Source organism: Mytilus californianus, unplaced genomic scaffold (assembly GCF_021869535.1).
Source record: "Mytilus californianus isolate M0D057914Y unplaced genomic scaffold, xbMytCali1.0.p SCAF_2, whole genome shotgun sequence".
Classification (NCBI taxonomy): Eukaryota; Metazoa; Mollusca; class Bivalvia; order Mytilida; family Mytilidae; genus Mytilus; species Mytilus californianus.
The window spans coordinates 139,474,759-139,496,017 of NW_026262668.1; the positions used below are offsets into that span (position 1 = coordinate 139,474,759).

Here is a 21,259-nt window from a genome sequence, read left to right on the forward strand (position 1 = left end):
CTTGATCTTAGTTTTGTGGTAATGAATATTGTGCATAGGTTTCATAATGTTTGGTTGGGGCAAACTTAAGTTACAGAATGGAAACTAAAAATTTTGCAATCTTTCGATTTATAAAGGGGCATAACTCAGTAATGGTTAAAGTGACTACCCAAATTCAACTTGATCTGTGTTTTATCAGTGGAAGTCAAAATTAAACATTGCATTGTATAAAGCATTAATTGTAGTTGATTCAACTATAATCATGGACAAAGGAAAATAACTCCTATTTTAAAAATCACTTGATATTTTGCAATTTTTCCATTTATAAAGGGGCATAACTCTAGAACAGTAAAAGTGACGCCTTCAAAACTCAAATGTGATCTGTGTTTTGTGTTTATAAGCATTGTGTATAAGTTTCATAACATTTGGTTGAGGCAAACTTAAGTTAGAGAACGGAAACTAAAAATTTTGCAATTTTTCCATTTATAAAGGGGCATAACTCTAGAACGGTTAAACAGATGCCACAAAAATTCAAACTTGATCTGTGTTTTGTGGTAATAAGCATTGAGTATAAGTTTCATAACATTTGGTTGAGGCAAACTTAAGTTAGAGAACGGAAACTAAAAATTTTGCAATTTTTCCATTTATAAAGGGGCATAACTCTAGAACAGTTAAAGTGACGCCACCAAAATTCAAACTTGATCTGTGTTTTGTGGTAATAAGCATTGTGTACTGTGGATTCATTATTATTCGTTGGATACCAATTTTCGTGGGTTCCGTGGGTACAAGTGAACCACAAATTCAAATGTTCAACGAATTACAAATTTTCTATAGGCTTTGTATGCAGAGATTGGCAAATCCACGAAATCAAATATCCACGATAATACAAGTTTTCCTCAATCCACGAAAAATTTATACCCACGAAAATAAATGAATCCACAGTATAAGTTTCATAACATTTGGTTGTGGCAAACTCAATTTAGAGAACGGAAACCAATTTTGGGTCGTACGTACGTTCGTACGTACAGACGGACAAGGGTAAAACTTAATGCCCCCTCCGCTACGGCGGGGGCATAAAAACATTTTTGACACAAAGATTATGTGACTTGTCTAATGATAGGGCTGTTGCTCATACATGTGACATGTCTAATGCTAGGACTGTTGCTCATACATGTGACATGTCTATTGCTAGGGCTGTTGCTCATACATGTGACATGTCTATTGCTAGTGCTGTTGCTCATACATGTGACATGTCTATTGCTAGGGCTGTTGCTTATACATGTGACATGTCTATTGCTACGGCTGTTGCTTATACATGTGACGTCTATTGCTAGGGCTGTTGCTCATACATGTGACATGTCTAATGCACGGGCTGTTGCTCATACATGTGACATGTATTATGATAGGGCTGTTGCTCATACATGTGACATGTATTATGATAGGGCTGTTGCTTATACATGTGACATGTCTATTGATAGGGCTGTTGCTCATACATGTGACATGTCTATTGCTAGGGCTGTTGCTCATACATGTGACATGTCTAATGCTAGGGCTGTTGCTCATACATGTGACATGTCTAATGATAGGGCTGTTGCTCATACATGTGACATGTCTAATGATAGGGCTGTTGCTCATACATGTGACATATCTATTGCTAGGGCTGTTGCTCATACATGTGACATGTCTATTGCTAGGGCTGTTGCTTATACATGTGACATGTCTATTGCTAGGGCTGTTGCTTATACATGTGACATGTCTATTGCTAGGGCTGTTGCTCATACATGTGACATGTATTATGATAGGGCTGTTGCTCATACATGTGACATGTCTAATGATAGGGCTGTTGCTTATACATGTGACATGTCTATTGCTAGGGCTGTTGCTCATACATGTGACATGTATTATGATAGGGCTGTTGCTCATACATGTGACATGTATTATGATAGGGCTGTTGCTCATACATGTGACATGTATTATGATAGGGCTGTTGCTCATACATGTGACATGTATTATGATAGGGCTGTTGCTTATACATGTGACATGTCTAATGCTAATATCTAAGTTACTAATTGGAAACATCTCATCATCACACAAGTTTGGTTGTTATTCCTTAAAAGCAAGACTATATAGATGTAAAACAAAGAATATTACAGTATGATATTTTATAGATATAAGTAGGATATTATTTAATAATTCATTATAAAAGGGTTAATTGTGGCTTCATTTTAAATTGTCCGTATGTTTCATCCTCTATGTAAATCATAATATAATTATGTATTTATTTGTCAGCCAGTCTTTGAATTCTAGGGTAAAACCAACATGTGTTTTTATGAAACAGCAAATTTATAAATTGGATGTATGTGATTGGAAAATTAATAGATTTTTAGATCAGTGAGCTTGCAACAAAAGATGACCTACTTCAATGTCCACATTCTTTTACTTTTGTATCTATAACATTTTATCGTTTTATATAAAAATTTGCAACCTCTTGATGATTTACACTGACTCCTATTTTCTCCCCCATAAATGAATTCCAGATGGATACATGTGAAAGTAAAGATATAGCAAGCAGGGAATTTTGTGCTTCATATTTCTGGACATTTTAATCTGGAAAATCAAAGCAGTGATTTTACCTAAACCCCAACCCAAAAATAAGTATCAAAATCAAAAATATTAAATTTCAAAACAAACTTAAAATATAACTAAATACAGCATGAAGTAAAAGCTATAACAAGGTAAGTAGTGAAATTTTACCTGTTTTTCCTGTAGGTAGAAATACATAGAAAGCTACATAATCATATGTTATACATCAAAGTTTATATATATATAAGGTATATACATTTGTATTGCATCTACCAAACTGTTCTTTGTATTTATGGAAATCTTGACTTTTATTGCACCAATTGTCAGATACCAAATTAAGTGGCCTATATATACATTTTGAGTGCACAGATTAACAAACTTTTGACAACCTAGTAACTCTTATTTTAATCCAATTAAAACAGTATACATATTTATTTGATGTTTTTTAAGCTGTCTACAGATTGATGGTAGATTATAAAGCCTAAATTATAATTTTCTAAATATACATCATGCATTATTACTTATGTATGTGAATTCAATATTACTAATTTTGTAGATTTCACGCTACAATAGTTTGGTTTGATTTACTTGTGTGGAATGACAAACAACTAAAACTGTGAGCTACTGCTCACTAATGATACACCACTTAAGTAAACAGGAGGTTGATGAGTAAAGCATGTTCCCATTAAGACTGACAACAAATTTCAGGAAGCTCTTATTTGTAGTTCCCTAGAAAAACGGATGAATGTTTCATACAGGACCATAATGAGTTCAAAAATTTAAGTACTCAGTAAACAGGAAGTTGATCAGCAGTAAATCTGAAAATGCATCATACTGTAGAGTATGGACTGTAAAGTATGCTCACATGTAAAGTATGCTCACATGTAATATGCTCACATGTAAAGTATGCTCACATGAAGACCGACAACAAATTTAAGGAAGCTCTTATTTGTAGTTCCCTAAAAAAATGTGAAACAATTTTTACATGGCCATTATATGCAGAATATCAAATTATTCAGTAAACAGGAAGTTGAAGATTGATGAATCTGAAACCACATAATATAGTATAACATGTTCATATGAAGATTAAAAACAAATTTCAGAAAGATCGGATTTTCAATTCCTGAGAAAATTGCGTTCAAATTTCATGGGACGTACAGACAGACAGACATAAAACAATATTCTCCCCCCCCCCCCCTCTTTTGGAGCAGGGGCGTAATAATAAATATTGAAACAATCTAATAAATTTAGTCTAGGCAAATGTTCATTTTTGTCGAGCCTTCGACTTTAGTTGAAAAAGCGAGACATAGCGATCCTACATTCTGTCAGCGTCGTCGACGGCGTCCACAAATATTCACTCTGTGGTTAAAGTTTTTGAAATTTTAATAACTTTCTTAAACTTTCCTTGATTTCTACCAAACTTAGACAGAAGCTTGTTTATGATCATAAGATAGTATCCAGAAGTAAATTTTGTAAAAATAAAATTCCTGTTTTTCCGTATTTTACTTGTAAATGGACTTAGTTTTTCTGCCGGGAAACATTACATTCACTCTGTGGTTAAAGTTTTTAAAATTTTAATAACTTTCTCAAACTATCCTGGATTTGTACCAAACTTGGACAGAAGCTTGTTTATGTTCATAAGATAGTATCCAGAAGTAAAATTGTGAAGAAAAAAATTTCATTTTTTCCATATTTTACTTATAAATGGACTTAGTTTTTCTGCCAGGAAACAACACATTCACTCTGTGGTTAAAGTTATTTAAATTTAAATAACTTTCTTAAACTATCCTGTATTTGTACCAAACTTGAACAGAAGATTGTTTATGATCAAAAGCTAGTATCTAGAAGAAAATTTTGTACCTGTTTATCCGTATTTTACTTATAAATGGATAGTTTTTCTTCCAGTTAACATTAAATACAGTCTGTAGTTAAAGTTTTTAAAACATTTACTATCCTGGATTTATACCAAACTTTGACAGAAGCTTCTTACAATCAAAAGATAGTACTTATCTAAAGGAATTTTTTTATTGATTTTTTTCCTCATTTTGTTGAGCCTTCGATTAACAGCAAAAGTAGGCGAGACACTGGGTTCCGCAGAACCCTTACGAATTTTTTTTCTTTGAAGTTTGACAGATCCATCAACCAGTATGTGTGGACAGACCAACTATGGTATCCCATAATAAATTACATCTATGACAGGCCTATAATAATCTGTAGACCAGAAATACCTACCCTGCATATAGTGCAAGTAAATGTTGGTCCAGAGGCCTGTAATAATCTGTAGACCAGAAATACCTACCCTGCATATAGTGCAAGTAAATGTTGGTCCAGAGGTCTATAATAATCTGTAGACCAGAAATACCTACCCTGCATATAGTGCAAGTAAATGTTGGTCCAGAGGCCTATAATAATCTGTAGACCAGAAATACCTACCCTGCATATAGTGCAAGTAAATGTTGGTCCAGAGGTCTATAATAATCTCTAGACCAGAAATACCTACCCTGCATATAGTGCAAGTAAATGTTGGTCCAGAGGCCTATAATAATCTGTAGACCAGAAATACCTACCCTGCATATAGTGCAAGTAAATGTTGGTCCAGAGGCCTATAATAATCTGTAGACCAGAAATACCTACCCTGCATATAGTGCAAGTAAATGTTGGTCCAGAGGCCTATAATAATCTGTAGACCAGAAATACCTACCCTGCATATAGTGCAAGTAAATGTTGGTCCAGAGGCCTATAATAATCTGTAGACCAGAAATACGTACCCTGCATATAGTGCAAGTAAATGTTGGTCCAGAGGCCTATTATAATCTGTAGACCAGAAATACCTACCCTGCATATAGTGCAAGTAAATGTTGGTCCAGTCCATTCTTCTTTGGTACAGCTTGGATGGAATACTCTCCAACAATCTGAACATGGCAGGACTTCACCTACATTATGGCAGCCAAAACAGTACCAATCATGGTCCCCTTTCTGTAATATAAAGATAAGATTATACCATAATCAAAGTGCTTGTGAGAACTGAAGGGTAAATTATTGCAATTTTGAAACTTTGAATTGTATGGCAAATCACAAATATGAATTGGAGTTATCTTTCTTTGTTCATGATACACATCTGAGCAGCATCTGAAAGAAATCAACCTTATGCAAATGAAAATCAATAAATCTGTTAATCTATTTTGGATTGAAATAATCTCTACGGAAAGTCTGTAACTGTTTGAAAATTGAGTTGTTTTGAGAACCCTTCAAAGCAGACCAAAATTCATCTTTTATTTCATACTTGAATGTTTTCAAAATCATTCAAAGTCTTATAAATGTTCATGTATACATGCACTTGCATAAGGTTGATTAATATCTGACGCAGCTCATTTGTTGTTGAACCTATTCCAAAACAGATTCATACATCACACATTACTTAGGTAATTTTCAGTTTAAAAAAAGTTTTCTTGACAAGTATGGTTTTTCAAATACAATTCATTTTGTAACTTGAACATTTGAGTATTACATATATTATTAATAAACTGCATGACATTGACTGGATAAGATCTTAAGAATTATCACCTCACTGCACTATATTGCTTTAACTATCAAAGGTAGTGATAAACCCTGGAAGATATATATATATATATAAAGTCAGTACCATAAATGTTTTGATTGCATTGCCTGCAATCTTTACCCTAAAAAAGTACCAATTACCATTACTTTTATTAAGTTCAAGTCACACATCCATATACAGTTCATGCATTCTGATAGAAATTCAAGATGTTATACTTGAAAACTAAAAATAAATACATGTAAAGTAATGGATTTATTGCTTTTATTTCCTAAATTACCATAGAATAAGTATTATTAAACTATTCTGATTCAATCATATTTAAGATTTGTTTTTCAATTCTCAAGTTAACATTCAACAATGTTTCTTCAAGCCGTACATAATATTCTTTGTAGATAAATATATATATATCAAAGGGAGATTTGTGGTAGAATTCACTTCTAAATAGATATATAAATAAACCCCGTCTGAAGCCCCAATGACCATAACATAATAAACAATAAATACCATTATTTCGCCCTCGTCTGGAATCCTATATCCCTCCTGCTCTATTCCAGTCTTGTTTCCTTTTTTACCCAACGTTGTATAGGAGATTATAAGTCCATCTTTACATGTATATTGTAGCTGTTTTTCTGTCTCCGATGGTTTCGTGTCATATACACGGGTCATGTACTTTTGGATTCGATCAAGGTTAGGAATCTGTTTTTGTTGTCGAATGTAACGAATAGCATGAACTAGGGCTTTGGCTTTAACTACAGAGGAATGTCTTCTTTTAACTGGTCTCACCATCTTTAAAGCTGAAAATAGATGCATTATGTTTAAAAGTCAATAAAAGTAATATATTTCATATCCACTTTGTTCATGCAATCTTTTTGGTTATACATCCATATACAGTTCATGCAACATTGTTCCATATATTATCAAGCAAATCTAGATTGAAATTTACAAACTTTAGTCTCATTAAAGGGAGGTAATCCAAAGGTTTATTTTGTCTATATCGAGACAATTTTTAATGGATTGTCATAAAATATTTTTCTCAAAATTAAGGGATGTTATAGAAATTAATATTTTGGACAATGATATCATAAGAGTGTTTTATTTGATTAATAAAAACAAAGAAAGACAACTTAATAATAGAAACAGTTAACATAAAATTAGTTTTGCACATCATTGGTGGCAAAGAATACAAGCAACTATTGGAATATTTATATGTCAGAAACCAGAAGGAATTACTGTTAAACCATGTAAACAGAGTGTTATGAAGAAAGGGTACTTCATTTGTATTGTAAAATGTGTATTTTCTAAATGTTCCTGCTAAAAAAAATACACGAGATGTTACTGAAAAACTTGTAATCGACGAAGACAAACTTGAGAGAGTAATAAAATTAAAATATATATGACTAAAACAAATCTGTAATCTATTCATCATTTATAACATCGTGAACATGTATAAGCCCCTTTGAAATTACTTTATGTTGAAAAATTACCAGTATACAATGTAGTTGTTTGTAATACCTGCCTCACAAAGTAAGTTCAGTTATAATTCTAAAATTCACAATTTCATGGCGATAAGTCCCCCGGAATGCAGAATTTGACAAGAAAATATTTTCATGGAAAAAAATTCATGGAGGACACTACTTCATTATGAAAAATGTGAAATATTGTCCTGAATGGTATTTCATAATAGAATCACAGTACAGTCAAATCTTGTTAACGTGAAGTCAGCAGGTCCAGAGAAATATTTCAAGATATCTGTAGTTTGACTCAAACGAATACAGGAAGTTTGACAGACCAAAGGACTCATCTCTTGCTTAGCTGGGTAAGGCTAAAATAAATCCAGATAAATATAGGTAGGGGATTCATAGTCTGGTCTGAGATCAATGTATCTATATGTAATGGTCTAATATTATTATAATAAAATTATGTTTTTTTACTCTTACTTATTTCTTTGTACAGTAATAATTTTCTAGCTGCGAAGTAATATTTGACATTGTTTCACCGATATTTTGAACAAGTTCATGTTGTGACATATGTGCATTGGTTTGAATCCAGGTCCATTTGCCCAAAATCATGTTCACTCCCATTCACGTTCGCCCCCTTTCACGTTCGCACCCCACACCTTTGCACCCTTTTTATTGGTTTTGTGTTGAATAATATTTTAATCGTGTTTAAATTAGTGTGTTGCTATAAATAAGGGTTTTTTTTGTTTCAAAAATAAAGTGACGTTCTAAAAAAGTAAACAGGTTTCCTTTTAGTGTTTTATCAATTATTTTGACAAATTGAATAATAAATAAAATAAATTGCTTCGCCGGGCACAGCTGGATAAGACTGCAGAAAAATTAACCCCCTTTTTTGTTTGCTTTTGTGCAATACACTATGCTGTTGCGTATTAAACCCCCCAACCCCAACCCCCCAAAAAAATCCCCAAATATGTGAAGAAATTTTGTTTAATTTCTGAAATCTGAAATGAGAAAAAATTGCCCCCCTCCCCACAATTTCTTTTTTACCCCCCACCCCCCTTTTCCAAAAAAAAAATTCTTTCCCTCAAGATATGGTCATAATCTCTATTCAAATTTCCAATGGAGTTTGCAACCATAATTACCCATTTAAATTACATCATAAAAGTCTTAAATAGATAATTTAAAAGCAGTGTAAGGGAGGTAATCCAACATTGTACAACATTGTACAATCTTGTTTTTTGGATTACCTCCCTTACACTGCTTTTAAATTGTCCATTAACCAGGAAACTCTTGTTTTTTCCCCTTTTTTGCCCCTAATTCCTAAACCATTTGAGCCATAACCCCCCAAAGCCAATCCTAACCACCCTTTGTGGTATGGAAACTTGTGGTATAACTTCAGAGAGATCCATACACTTAAACACAAGTTATTGTCTGGAAACTAGAAAAATGCATTTTTGGGCCTCTTTTTGTCCCCTAATTCCTAAACTGTTTAGACCATAACCCCCAAAATCAATCCCAACCTCCCTTTTGTGGTTATAAACCTTTTGTTTAAATTTCATAAATTTCTATTTACTTATACTTAAGTTATTGTCCGGAAACCAACTGTCTTCGGACGACGACGACGTCGTGATACCAATAAACGACCACAAAATTTGTTTGCGGTCGTATAAAAATGATCATGATGATATTAAAATTGTTGACAGGTATGATTTCAATGTTTTAGATATGCAAAAAAAATTTTAGTGTATCTTTACCGCTATATGGGATTTTTGTTACCTTTACTGATTGATGTGACACAATAGTAACTTTTTCACAGTGGTGGTAATCAATTTTTCTTATTAGGTCAAAATATCAGGGGCAATACCCTTATTGCTATTTCAGAATCTGCAACACTTGACCCAAGATTTTTTGTGACACTTGAAACTTTTGACTTCATACAGCAATACAGTGACATTTAAGAATGATCATTGTATTGTTTACAGTATTTATCATTTACATTGTACAAATAACTTGAGCAAATGTCATCATACGTCACTTTCTGATGTCATATCTGTCATAATGACCTTATACTGTTAATGTTATTTGTTTAAATTCAAAGGATTATAAAATATATGTAATATTAATAATTATTATTCACAATAATAATTATTCTTTACTTTTGAAAACTATTTTGTCATTCTTTTACGATGACACATATGACCTAGCGTGGAATGCTGACAAGAGACATATATCCCAAGTGCAGTCAAAGAGTTATGGTGTATGTCTGGAATCTACTGTATAAATTAATCACTATAAATGATGAACAGGGGTATTAGTTTTTCAGCTGGATCTGTATTCATGAAGGAAAAGCATGTGCATGTTCCCTAATTAAGTAAATTCTTTTGAATGCATCTGTTATTATTTGGGTAATTTTTAAGCACCAGTTTTTGCTATGCAGCTACAGAATTTATTCCAATCGATTTTACTGACCGAGGAGGAAGCACATTAAGGACTAAGAATGCGTTATTGCAGTTAACGATTTTATGCATCCTTCAGTGATATATTCAAATTTTATACTACTATACAAAACATATTGATTTGAATGCATTCAAATCCTGACTTTCAGAAAAATATTTACATGGGTTGTTTACTAACTTCGAGAAGATGGTGTCCTGTGTAAAACGTATTTTCAGCAATTTAGGCAACGTCATAGATTTTCGTAAAATAGATCGCATAAATTTCTGACGATTTCTCATGTAAACCGGAAGTCAATACCTGTGCGGATGGCAACAAGTACGCTCAGGTAGATTAAGACATGCTTTCAACTCTGTAAAATCGATAAAGTCTACGTACTGAGATAAGAACAACTGAAGATGCCAAGAATAGTGGAATGTGTCCCAAATTTCTCCGAAGGTCGTTGCAAAGAGGTATACAGAAGTTGTGTTGCAGACACTTGATCCATAAATTCTTAAAATAATTATAAAATTCGTCTGCATCAGATTAAATAAAAGTCCAAATTAATTATGTTGTATCATGCACGTATTGGATAAATGTCTATCATGTCCGGACTTATTTTGAAATGTATATTGTTGTTAGAATAAAGGAAAATGTATCTTGTCTTGCAAACGCCAATGACTGGAAATTCCTGTGCACAATGACAATGTCAAAAACAGCTTGGGCTGAAATAAGGGATTTTTTTTCTTCTTCATGAATTATTTATTTAAAATGTTTTTTTTTAGTAGTAGTACTTCAGTTTAAAAGCATACATGTGCATTTTTTACTTTTGGGAGAGAAAACTGATATCAAAGAGAAACACTGCCCATTGCTTCTCCCAGATCCACTATCGATACCCAAACTCTTTGATTTTTTTTAGAAATAATTATTTTATTAAGAACTGAAATTTGGGTGAACATTATTATGTATTTATAGTTACTTACTTATCTGATTAGATTAGTGTGGAATGATTATCTATGTACAAACATGATGTAGATGTCTTATAATGGATCAGAACTTTCACTAGATAAGGCAGACTTTGTAAGTTTCAACAGATAATCAGAAATTTGAATATGTCAAAGATGAAGACCAAAATAATAGAATGTGTACCAAATTGCTCAGTTGGAAAAAATAAGGAGGTAATGCAAAGTTGAATTTGTTACTATGTCTATCAATAATAATTTCTGGAGGATAAAGCTCTTAGAACTGTAAAATAGGTCAGAATATCAATCCTTAATATCATTTTCTGTATATATACAGTTATTGAATGCATTTTTCGTATCACCATATGTCATGTATGTATTTCTTCTCAACTTTGAATTTTTTCAAAACAGACGTGGCTTGTATTAAAAAACTATAACAGATATAATTGTCTTTAAGATTTGAACCAGTATTGTCAGAAAGGGAGAGAAATTTATACAGATGGAAGATATAGGTGGTCTCACTAATTAGTGACAAATACTAGAATTTAGGGTCCAGAAAGTTTATATACTATTAAAACAAATTAAAATAGATTTATAGACAAAAAGTTGATAAATCTGAGTTAATTATTTAATGTTATATAAAGTTTCAGATATTGTTGCTATTTAAGCTACATGTATGCACCATTTTTCTGTTTATTGTAACAATACAGGCAGAGACAAATATTTCTGATACAGGTAATTGAGTATTGGAAATAGTACAAAATGAAAATAACACTTAAATTATAAAGGATAAAGGTAAAACTGCATGCAAAATGCATTTATTATGTGTCATTGTCTAGATATGATCAATATTGATGTAAACCACATGATAATTTGGTTTGGACCTTTGAAGAGAAGGTATTAATCCTAAAAAAGATCAACACTCCCTATTTTCTTGAACAAATTTTCATTTTCTATCAGTATAATGAAATATTGAAAATCACTTTAATAGGTATATTTATAAAAAGCAGTGTAATGCATGACTAGTGATTGTTTATAATTATTTATTTATTTAAATAATTAATAGTTACAGATTGCTTGATGCTTCTTGTCGCTATTAAGTGAGACCAGATATAGGGACGTGGAAGAAGCCTATAGTGATTTTATTTTATTCCCATATCCAAATACTTTTATAATTATTGAACAAAAGAAGTTATTGGATGAACATCATGTTATGAAGTCCAAGGAAAGTTAATCTTGGCAAACATCTTGAAGCGGAGGTAGTTTGTTGGAGGTAAATTAATGTGGGGTGTATCATTATGTGAACTTGTTCGTAGTACATCTAGTTTCTCTAAACCCAAGTTAACTTGCCCTAGTTATTTTTTATGCCCCCGCCGTAGGTGATGGGGGCATTGAGTGTTACCCTTGACCCTCTGTCTTTCTATCCGTCCCATTTTTCATTTTCGCACTCTAACTTAAGTTTTACTCATCTAAACTTTATGAAATTCATACACAATGCTAAGAACCACAACTAGCAGACAGAGTTCAAATTTGGGCAGTGAGTCACTTACCATTCTAGAGGTTATGCCCTTTATATTTTGTAAAATTCCTAAATTTTTCATTTCCACACTCTAACTTAAGTTTTCCTCATCCAAATTTTATGAAACTCATACACAATGCTAGGAACCAAAACTCACAGAGATCAAATTTGGGCAGTGAGTCACTTACCATTCTAGAGGAATGCCTCTTTGTAACTTGGAAAATTGCAATTTTTTTCGTTTCCACTATCTAACTTGAGTTTATTTCATTCAAATTTTATGAAACTCATACACAATGCTAAGAACCACAATATGCAGTCAGAGTTCATTTATCGTTCTAGAGTTATGCCCCTTTTTGACTTGGAAAATTGCACAGCTTGAGCAGGGGCATTCATGCATTCGTGCTTCACTTTTGTTGTTTTGATTGCTTCCTCTCTCATTGAATTTCTTCAATATCTCTTTGTATTCATATACATTTTTTACCATTATAGGATAATAGGGGCCTCGGTGGACTATTGGTCTAAGTTGTCCAATTACTGTATCACAAGCCTGTCAACACTGAGGTTGTGAGTTTAAATCTGGCACGTGGCAGGTGTGCTGGACTCCAATCTTTATTGACTAGGATTGTCAGTTTTTCTGCTATAGGTTGGTGGTTTTTTTCAGGCACTCAGCCTTCCCCCACCAATATAAAATGGCCAATAGTGTTGAAGTGGCATTAAACTCCAATCAATTAACAATTAATTTACAGGATTTTGTGATGATTTCTATTATTTTAGGCTGTTGAAGGCATTGCCAATGCTATAGCCAGTACTGATGGATGTAACTTACTGGATGTGGACCCTGGAGTGTCTACCAACAGGACAGTTTACACTTTTGTTGGTCCACCTGAAGCTGTTGTCCTTGGTGCCCTGAATGCTGCCAGAGCTGCATACACATATATTGATATGAGGACACATACAGGTAATAAACAAATCAAATAAGGAACACATACAGGTAATAAACAAAGTTAAATAAGGAACACATACAGGTAATAAACAAATCAAAGTTAAATAAGGAACACATACAGGTAATAAACAAATCAAGTTAGATAAGAAACACATACAGGTAATAAACAAATCAAAGTTAAATAAGGAACCACTCAATTTAATGGTCAATCAAATAAATAACCTTATCTCATTGTACCGTCTCCTTAAAATGTCTATTTCTAAAAAAATTTAGGTGAGAAAGTTCTAGCAGGGGATCATAAAATTAAAAATGAAATTACACTACACAGTTTTGTTACTGTTGCTTTCAATTTAAAATAAAGTTGTGGTATGATTGCCAATAAGACAATTATCCACCAGAGACCAAAGAACAAAGATCTAAACATCTATTATGGGTTACTGTACATCCTTCAACAAGGAGCAGGCAAAAATGTTTGTTAGTGCTCAACTTGCCCTTTACTTGGGACAATGGTGTTACAGCACACCATAAGAATGTTTTGCTATAAATTTATTGAATTAAAGCTGCCAATTCTTCACTCTTCATTGGCAGGGAACAAGTAACAGAAACTATTTGCATTAAAAAACAATTTAAGAGTTAAATAAGATTCATTGCTCATCAAATGGGTTGCAATACAAAGTGATGTTAAATAAGTCTGCCTACATATTTATTTGTTTTGTAGGAGAACATCCTAGAATGGGAGCAATGGATGTGTGTCCATTTATACCAGTCCAGAATGTGACTATGGAAGAATGTGTCATGTGTGCAAAAGAATTCGGAGAAAAACTAGCACTAGATCTTGATGTACCAGGTAACTAAAAAAAAATGAAAAATTATTAGAACTTGAGCTTTGTTTACCAGTTAATTAAAACAAATTGTTTGGAGAAAAACTAGCACTAGATCTTGATGTACCAGACAATTAAAACAAAAAGTATAGAAAACTAGAACTGCAGCTTGATGTACCAGGTAATTAAAACAAAAACTTTAGAGAAAAACTAGCACAAGACCGTGATGTACCAGGTAATTTAAAGCAAAAAGTTTGAAGAAAAGACTTGTACTTGAGCTTGATGAACTAAGTCATTTAAAACAAAACGTTTGAAGAAAAGACTAGAACTTGAGCTTGATATACTAATTAATTTAAAACCTTGATCACTGATCAATGAAATGATGTCATGGTTTACTTCTGGCATTTCTTTAAATTTTTCAGTTAAATATACAGGGGAGCTTCATACTTAAAGCATTTATGCATCAAAACAGATTTATGATATGTAATTCTGTTCTCTACTGTTGTCCACCCAAGCTGTTTAAACAGTGGTGCTGATGCTGAATGTGGATCAGCATCTAAAATTAATCTTGCAGCTCTTTTCTGCAATTTTATTATTCTTACTATAAAAATAAGAAGATGTGGTATGATTGGCAATGAGACAGCTCTCCGCAAGAGACCAAATGACACAGAAACTAGCTCATTATTAGCACAACCACTACGAATAATACAACAATAATCTATCAGTGGGAGAATATAACCATTATGAAATAATTTTCTTGAATCAGCATTTAGATATTTCTTAATCTTAGAGAGTAAATGGAGTCTAGATGATATTGATGAACATAAGTAATTAACATGGCCTGTCCATGACAGATTATAGAGTCAATACTAACACCTAAAAGTTTTCCAATTGATAATTTTTGAAGACTATTATTCTCAATAGTTATAAATGGTTCTGCTTGAAGGGATGCAGTCTTTGTCTTTTACCTATAACCATACATTTAGTTTTATCAGAATTTATGAACATTTTATTTTCATGACACCATTTTTCAACACATTGGAGATCATCTTGTACTTTTAATTGCATATCAGCAATACTCTTTCCTGATATATATGCATAGTTGTGTCATCTGCACACAAGTCTGTATAAGTAATAGGTCAACTGCATTTGGTGTATGGAATGATTGTAAGGTTTACATTTCTGTCAGGCAGGTCTCATCTGACCTTGACCTCATACTCATGGTTCATTGGTCAATATTTATTTTTCCTCTTTAATATAAAAATAAGATGTGGTATGATTACCAATGAGACAACTATCCTCCAAAGTTCAAATGAAGTGGATGTTAGCAATTATAGGCAACTTTATTGCCTTCAACAATGAGAAAAACCCATACTGTATAGTGGACTATAAAAGGCCCCGACATGAAAAATGGGAAACAATTCAATTGAGAAAACTAACGGCCTAATTTATTACAAAACAATTTACAAAAAACAAATGTGACAGACATGAATATACGACAACCACATACTTACATGCTCCTGACTTGGGATAGGCACATTCTGTTTCTAATTCTGTTTCTTAGATGTTATAAGCAATAGGTCAACTATATATATAGGTGTACATGTCTTTCTGTTAGGGTTTATCTGACCTTGACGTTATTGTACCCATCCTGATATGCATCATCTTCGCTAGCCAAGGGTTACAATCCAGTCCCCACCTCTCCACCCTTGGCAGATTAAGATAGAATTTCGGATCCACGAGGTAATGATTTTCATTAGTCGCAGTTATAACTAGCTGCATCCAATCAAAAGGCGCCTTTAAGATGATCACATGTAAATGAAGAAAATGTAAATAAACAATTGCCACTTGTTGATTTGGCAACAAGTCTTTACCCCCAAAACATAAGACGATATTTAGTGACAATTTTAAAGTTCTTAATCAACTATTTGAAGTTCCTGGGTATGTTTCTTGTGGTAATGTTGTCAACGTATATTTTCGGTTCCTGCTTCACGAAATTTGTAAACACTAGACACAAACATTTTACACCTCCACACTGAAGAGAGTTGAAGTGCTGCCATTGTTCAAAAATGATGTAGTCGGAATGGGCGTGACTTTTATGTACCGTTAGATGGGGCAGGATTGTAATCACAAATGGTGGATTAATCTGCCATGGGTGGAGACTTATCACCGGGTATAAATTAACATGAGCAAGACGACGGGTGCCTTATGTGGAGCAAAATTTGCTTACCCTTCCAGAGTACCTGAGATCACCACCAGTTTTTGGTGGGGTTTGTGTTGCTCAGTCTTTAGTTTTCTATGTTGTTTTTTGTGCACTGTTGTTTGTCTATTTGTCTGTTGGTCTTTTTGTTTTTAGCCATGACTTTGTCAATTTATTTTTGACTTGCATGTTTGAATGTCCCTTAGTATCTTTTGCCTCTCTAGTAATCTAATGTAGAAGAAACACTTGTATAGTGTACCGAATCATAAGCCTGGCATCTTTGAACTTTTTCATACCACATGCTAAATGGAATGTTGGCAATAGTCAACACAGAAGTGATACATTCATTTTGTGTTAATTTACTTTTATCTTTTGTGAAAACTATTTTCAACACTATTGAGTCAAGACGACCGACGCTATATTTGACATGAATTTTTGGAAGTTTTGCTTATCCATAACAGCAAATTTTGTGATTGGTTTCGTCTCCACCATTTTTGTTGGAAAAGCTCATGCTGACATAGGAGGGGACTGGATCATAGCCCTTGGCTAGCGAAGATGGATATGCATGTGACATTTGCCACTGGACATTAATCACATATCCATTCATCCATCCAAATTGAGTTCAGTAGTATTTTTGGTGGTGAAACATGAAATAATCTGTACCGGTTTTCCCACAAACCTATTTATAAATGAAGACAACTAGCAAACTGTTGGGATGATGATTTATTATTCAGTCATCTTTGTTTCTACGTAGAAAAAAGGAACAATTAAGATTGGTTGATCTTTTGAAATCTGTGTATTAAACTAATTCACAATTCCATAGAAATAACTAAATTTACATTGTTTTTTTAGTTTATTTATATGCTGAAGCTACAGAAACAGAATCAAGAAAAAAATTGTCCAGCATAAGAAGTGGGGAATATGAAGGATTACCAGAAAAGGTAAGAAAAAAGAATTATTTGGCATTAGAAGTTGGGTATAATGCAGTTTTACCAGAAAATGAAAGAAAAAAGAATTATTCAGCATCAAAAGTGGGGAAAATGAAGGATCAATAGAAAAGGTTAGAAAAAAGAAATATCGAGCAATAAAACCAGACATCGATAAAATAAAAAGTATTTTATTTTTAATTTTCTTCAAAGTCTTTGCATTGCCATTCTAGGAAATTTGCAATTTTTTAAATAAGTTTTATTGCAGAGGACCACAAAAAAAAACTAAGGGTAGGAGAGTTTTTAAAATTGCTTGTTCCAGGATTTTTTTATAAATTTTCCAGATGTTAATAAAAGAAGTGAAGTCTTTCCTGTTGATATTGTTTTGTAATTTACAGTATATTTGCATGAACTCATTGTCATACTGGAGAATATCTAACAAGCTTTACATGATATACACATAACATTGCTATATTATTTACAGATTCTACTAGATGAATGGAAACCAGACTTTGGTCCTGCAGAATTTAACCCTAGATGGGGAGCTACTGTGACTGGAGCAAGAAATTTTCTGGTAGCCTATAATATCAATGTTCTATCAACCAAGGAACAAGCACATAGAATAGCGCTGAATATCAGAGAACAGGGCAGAGGAGAAGAACAGGTAATTCAAAGTTAACTCCCTTTGACAGAGTACTCTCCCTTGCATATTTGTTATTGTTTGTTAGCTTATTGTACATGCTCAGTGTCTTATTATTTCTACATTGCACTATTCTTACTTTCTTTAACTTCTTATACATGGATATGCTATTAAAAGAAAGAAAGACTAGAAATGTTTGGTAATTTTACCCTAAATGTCATGGTATTTTATACTCATTATTAAATTCAGGTAACTTGTTAATGTGAGTTTAATAATAGAAATAATTTCAGCTAGTACCATGGTCATGCAAATTAAAGTTTTATTTTCATTCAATCTTATCATACAGGGTGTAACATTTAATGTACTGTGATTTTCACAAGACCAACCAAAATTCGAGATTAATTATTGCGAATGCAGAAAATAAGATATATGTACAGATATCATAATGCAAGTTCTTATTATTGCGATCCTCAACCTGTCGCATTATTCACATTAATAAAAACCTTGCAATAATTTCTAAACTTATAGTATCATTTACATGAAATTTTTGCTGTATTATTAAAATATCTAGTTATTCAATATTTGATTATGAATAGTAACCATCAAATTTTATTGAATAGAAAACCATTATTTTTGAAAAGTGTCAAACCAGTTCAATATAAAAAATGAGTGTGGTATCCATAAAAGATGAAAGTGTTAATGCGTATTGTTATTTTTTTTTTTTTTTTTTAATTGTTTCAATAGAATTTGACAGGTGTTTATTACAATGGCCATATTCTGATTAAAGTTGAGTATCAGTATTATTTCCATAATCATTTAGTAAAATTATCAAATTTATTTTAAAAACATATATTTTTTTGACAAATTTATAATCAGTACCAAACTTTAAATATCAAAATTGCTTATAATTGATTCTCGTTGATATTTTTAAACAAAGTACAACTTTTGTCTTTACAATATTTTGTGATAAGTATATATATTTTAGCGTTGTGTATTATTGTAGCATTGTGTATTATCGTAGCTTTGTGTATTAATGCAGCATTGTGTATTATCGTTGTATTGTGTATTATATCATTGTTTATTTTTAGACATATGGAACAGGTGTAAATAACGAGGTATGCTCACCTTCACTGTTAGCAGTTGAAATACTAATGTTTTCTCACATAAACACATGTTAGATTAATAGCCTTGCATTTTTTCTGAATTTCTAATTTTTTCTCAGATTAACACGTTAAATTTTCCTTCAGGTTTTTCTGTAAATGTTTTTTTCTACATAAACCTGTGTTGAATAAATTTACATGCAGGTTTTATGTTTAGCCTGCGATAAAAATAGCGGAATGAGAGACATAACGATTACTATCTGGCGGCTATGGAGTAAACTATTTGTACAAAGCTTTATATTTCAACAGGTAGAAGACCTGAATGCTTCATTCTTATTATGCAAATGCCGTGTTTACAAAGTTTCCATTTGTTTTATATTCTTTGTCCTTCACCTCATTTTTATTTTTCATCCACTGCTTGAAAAAAATGTATTGTTTATTTTGTCATTTGAAATATTCACTTATTAGTAAAAGAATAACTATATTTGGTATATGTGATCCTTGCAAGGTCTACATGTCTGTCAGACAGGGTTCACCTGACCTCATCCTCATTTCATGGAGCAGTGATCAAGGTTAAGTTTTCATGGTCAAGTCCATATCTCACATACTTTAAGCAATAGGCAATTTGGTATATGGAATGATTGTCACAGTGTACATGGCCAACTGGCAGGTTTAATCTGACCTTGACCTCATTATGATGGTTCATTGCTCAATATTAAGTTTTCATGGTTATGTCTCTTTCTCAGCTACTAATGCAATAGGTCAACTCAATTTGGTACACGGAAGGATATCTGACCTTGACCTTTTTTATGGTTCATTGGACAATGTTAAGTTTTTGTAATAAGGTCTATTACTCAGATAATAAAAGCAATAGGCTAACTATATTTGGTGTATGGTATGATTGTAAAGTATGCATGTCTGTCTGGCAGGGTTCATCTGACCTTGACCTTATTTACATGGATCATTAGTACAGACTTTTAACATAGATTCAACCATGATGAGTAAAGCAGGTGACACATTTCAGCCTGTGTTCTCTTGTTTGATATACTAATGTTTTCTCAAATAAACAATTCTTAGATCAATAAATCTTCAGGGTTTTTTTTGTAGAATTTGTTCACTATTACCATCTTTTTACAAAGATATAAGATGTTTATTCATGTTTCTTCTTGTATGCTAGCTACTCACAAGTTTGATAAAGAAGAATTATCTTTTAGTAGCATAACATATCATTTGAAGCCAATTTTTCTACATATGTTAAGTAAATTATGTAAAATGAAAAGGGTGACCAATTTTACTGAATTTTTTACTTGCCATAATATTGGTTTGAAATTGTTATACTTGAACACTGAGATGATACTAATTCCAGCAAATTTAGTGAGGACTGTTGAGGTAGCTTACATTTAGTGGGGACTGTTGAAGTAGCTTGCATTTACTTTAAGGGCTTATGATACAGTTTTGATCCGTCAGTGATTTTTTAATGAAAATTTGCATACAAGCTATTTTTTACCTTATCAGTTCAATAGGCTAACTATAAATGTATCATAAAAAATTCACCTTTATGTGCTACTTTAGAGATAAATGTGTAGAAATTTTCAATATTAAACACTTTATTGCTGTTCTTTGACAGAATGGTTTTCACTGATGAACTTAATAGCTCATAATGTTAACTGTCAAATCCAGAAAAGAAAGTGGCAGCTCCCCTCCGAAAACTGTTGTTCCTATACAATACTAGCTAAATAAACATATCCCTGTAACTCCTACTGTGCGTATATCTCCACGACTATTGGACAGAATCACTTCATATTTGGTCGTCAGCTTTGTAGTGATGAGTTGTAACTTTGAGTGATTTTTGGATCTTTCAGTAACCTATTTCCTGTAGGGGTATGCTAAGCACAGCAATATCTGCATTCTTGTTTATATATATGATCAAAAGCCTTACTTAAAATACATTATATATATGATCAAAAGCCTTACCCTAAATACATTATATATATGATCAAAAGCCTTACCCTAAATACATTATATATATGAACAAAAGCCTTACCCTAAATACATTATATATATGATCAAAAGCTTTATCCTAAATACATTATATATATGACCAAAGCCTTACCCTAAATACATTATATATATGAAC

General features: G+C 32.5%; 2 protein-coding genes across 16 annotated transcripts in view; one reads left to right on the plus strand and one right to left on the minus strand.

The window, feature by feature from the left end:
- The window catches only part of LOC127731239 (zinc finger MYND domain-containing protein 11-like), a 54,314-nt gene extending 44,044 nt beyond the window's left edge, over positions 1 to 10,270 (minus strand). For 2 of the 12 annotated variants that reach the window (XM_052240247.1, XM_052240245.1), the window contains exons 1-3: positions 10,196 to 10,263; positions 6,626 to 6,915; positions 5,398 to 5,538 (exon numbers count right to left, since the gene is read on the minus strand). In XM_052240247.1, coding sequence (XP_052096207.1) covers positions 5,398 to 5,538; positions 6,626 to 6,907 — 423 coding nt within the window. In that variant the 5' untranslated portion in view covers positions 6,908 to 6,915; positions 10,196 to 10,263. The other 10 variants (XM_052240246.1, XM_052240255.1, XM_052240250.1 and 7 more) reach the window with 10 other exon arrangements.
- A 44-nt stretch (positions 10,271 to 10,314) lies between these two features.
- Positions 10,315 to 21,259, plus strand: part of LOC127731242 (formimidoyltransferase-cyclodeaminase-like) — a 42,278-nt gene continuing 31,333 nt past the window's right edge. For 2 of the 4 annotated variants that reach the window (XR_007995562.1, XM_052240259.1), the window contains exons 1-6: positions 10,315 to 10,484; positions 13,267 to 13,450; positions 14,154 to 14,282; positions 17,309 to 17,397; positions 17,867 to 18,046; positions 19,111 to 19,137. Coding sequence is in view for 3 of the 4 variants with exons in the window: in XM_052240259.1 (XP_052096219.1) it covers positions 10,431 to 10,484; positions 13,267 to 13,450; positions 14,154 to 14,282; positions 17,309 to 17,397; positions 17,867 to 18,046; positions 19,111 to 19,137 (663 nt within the window). In the remaining variant the exon portion in view is untranslated. The remainder of the gene's footprint in view (positions 10,485 to 13,266; positions 13,451 to 14,153; positions 14,283 to 17,308; positions 17,398 to 17,866; positions 18,047 to 19,110; positions 19,138 to 21,259) is intronic. The other 2 variants (XM_052240260.1, XM_052240261.1) reach the window with 1 other exon arrangement.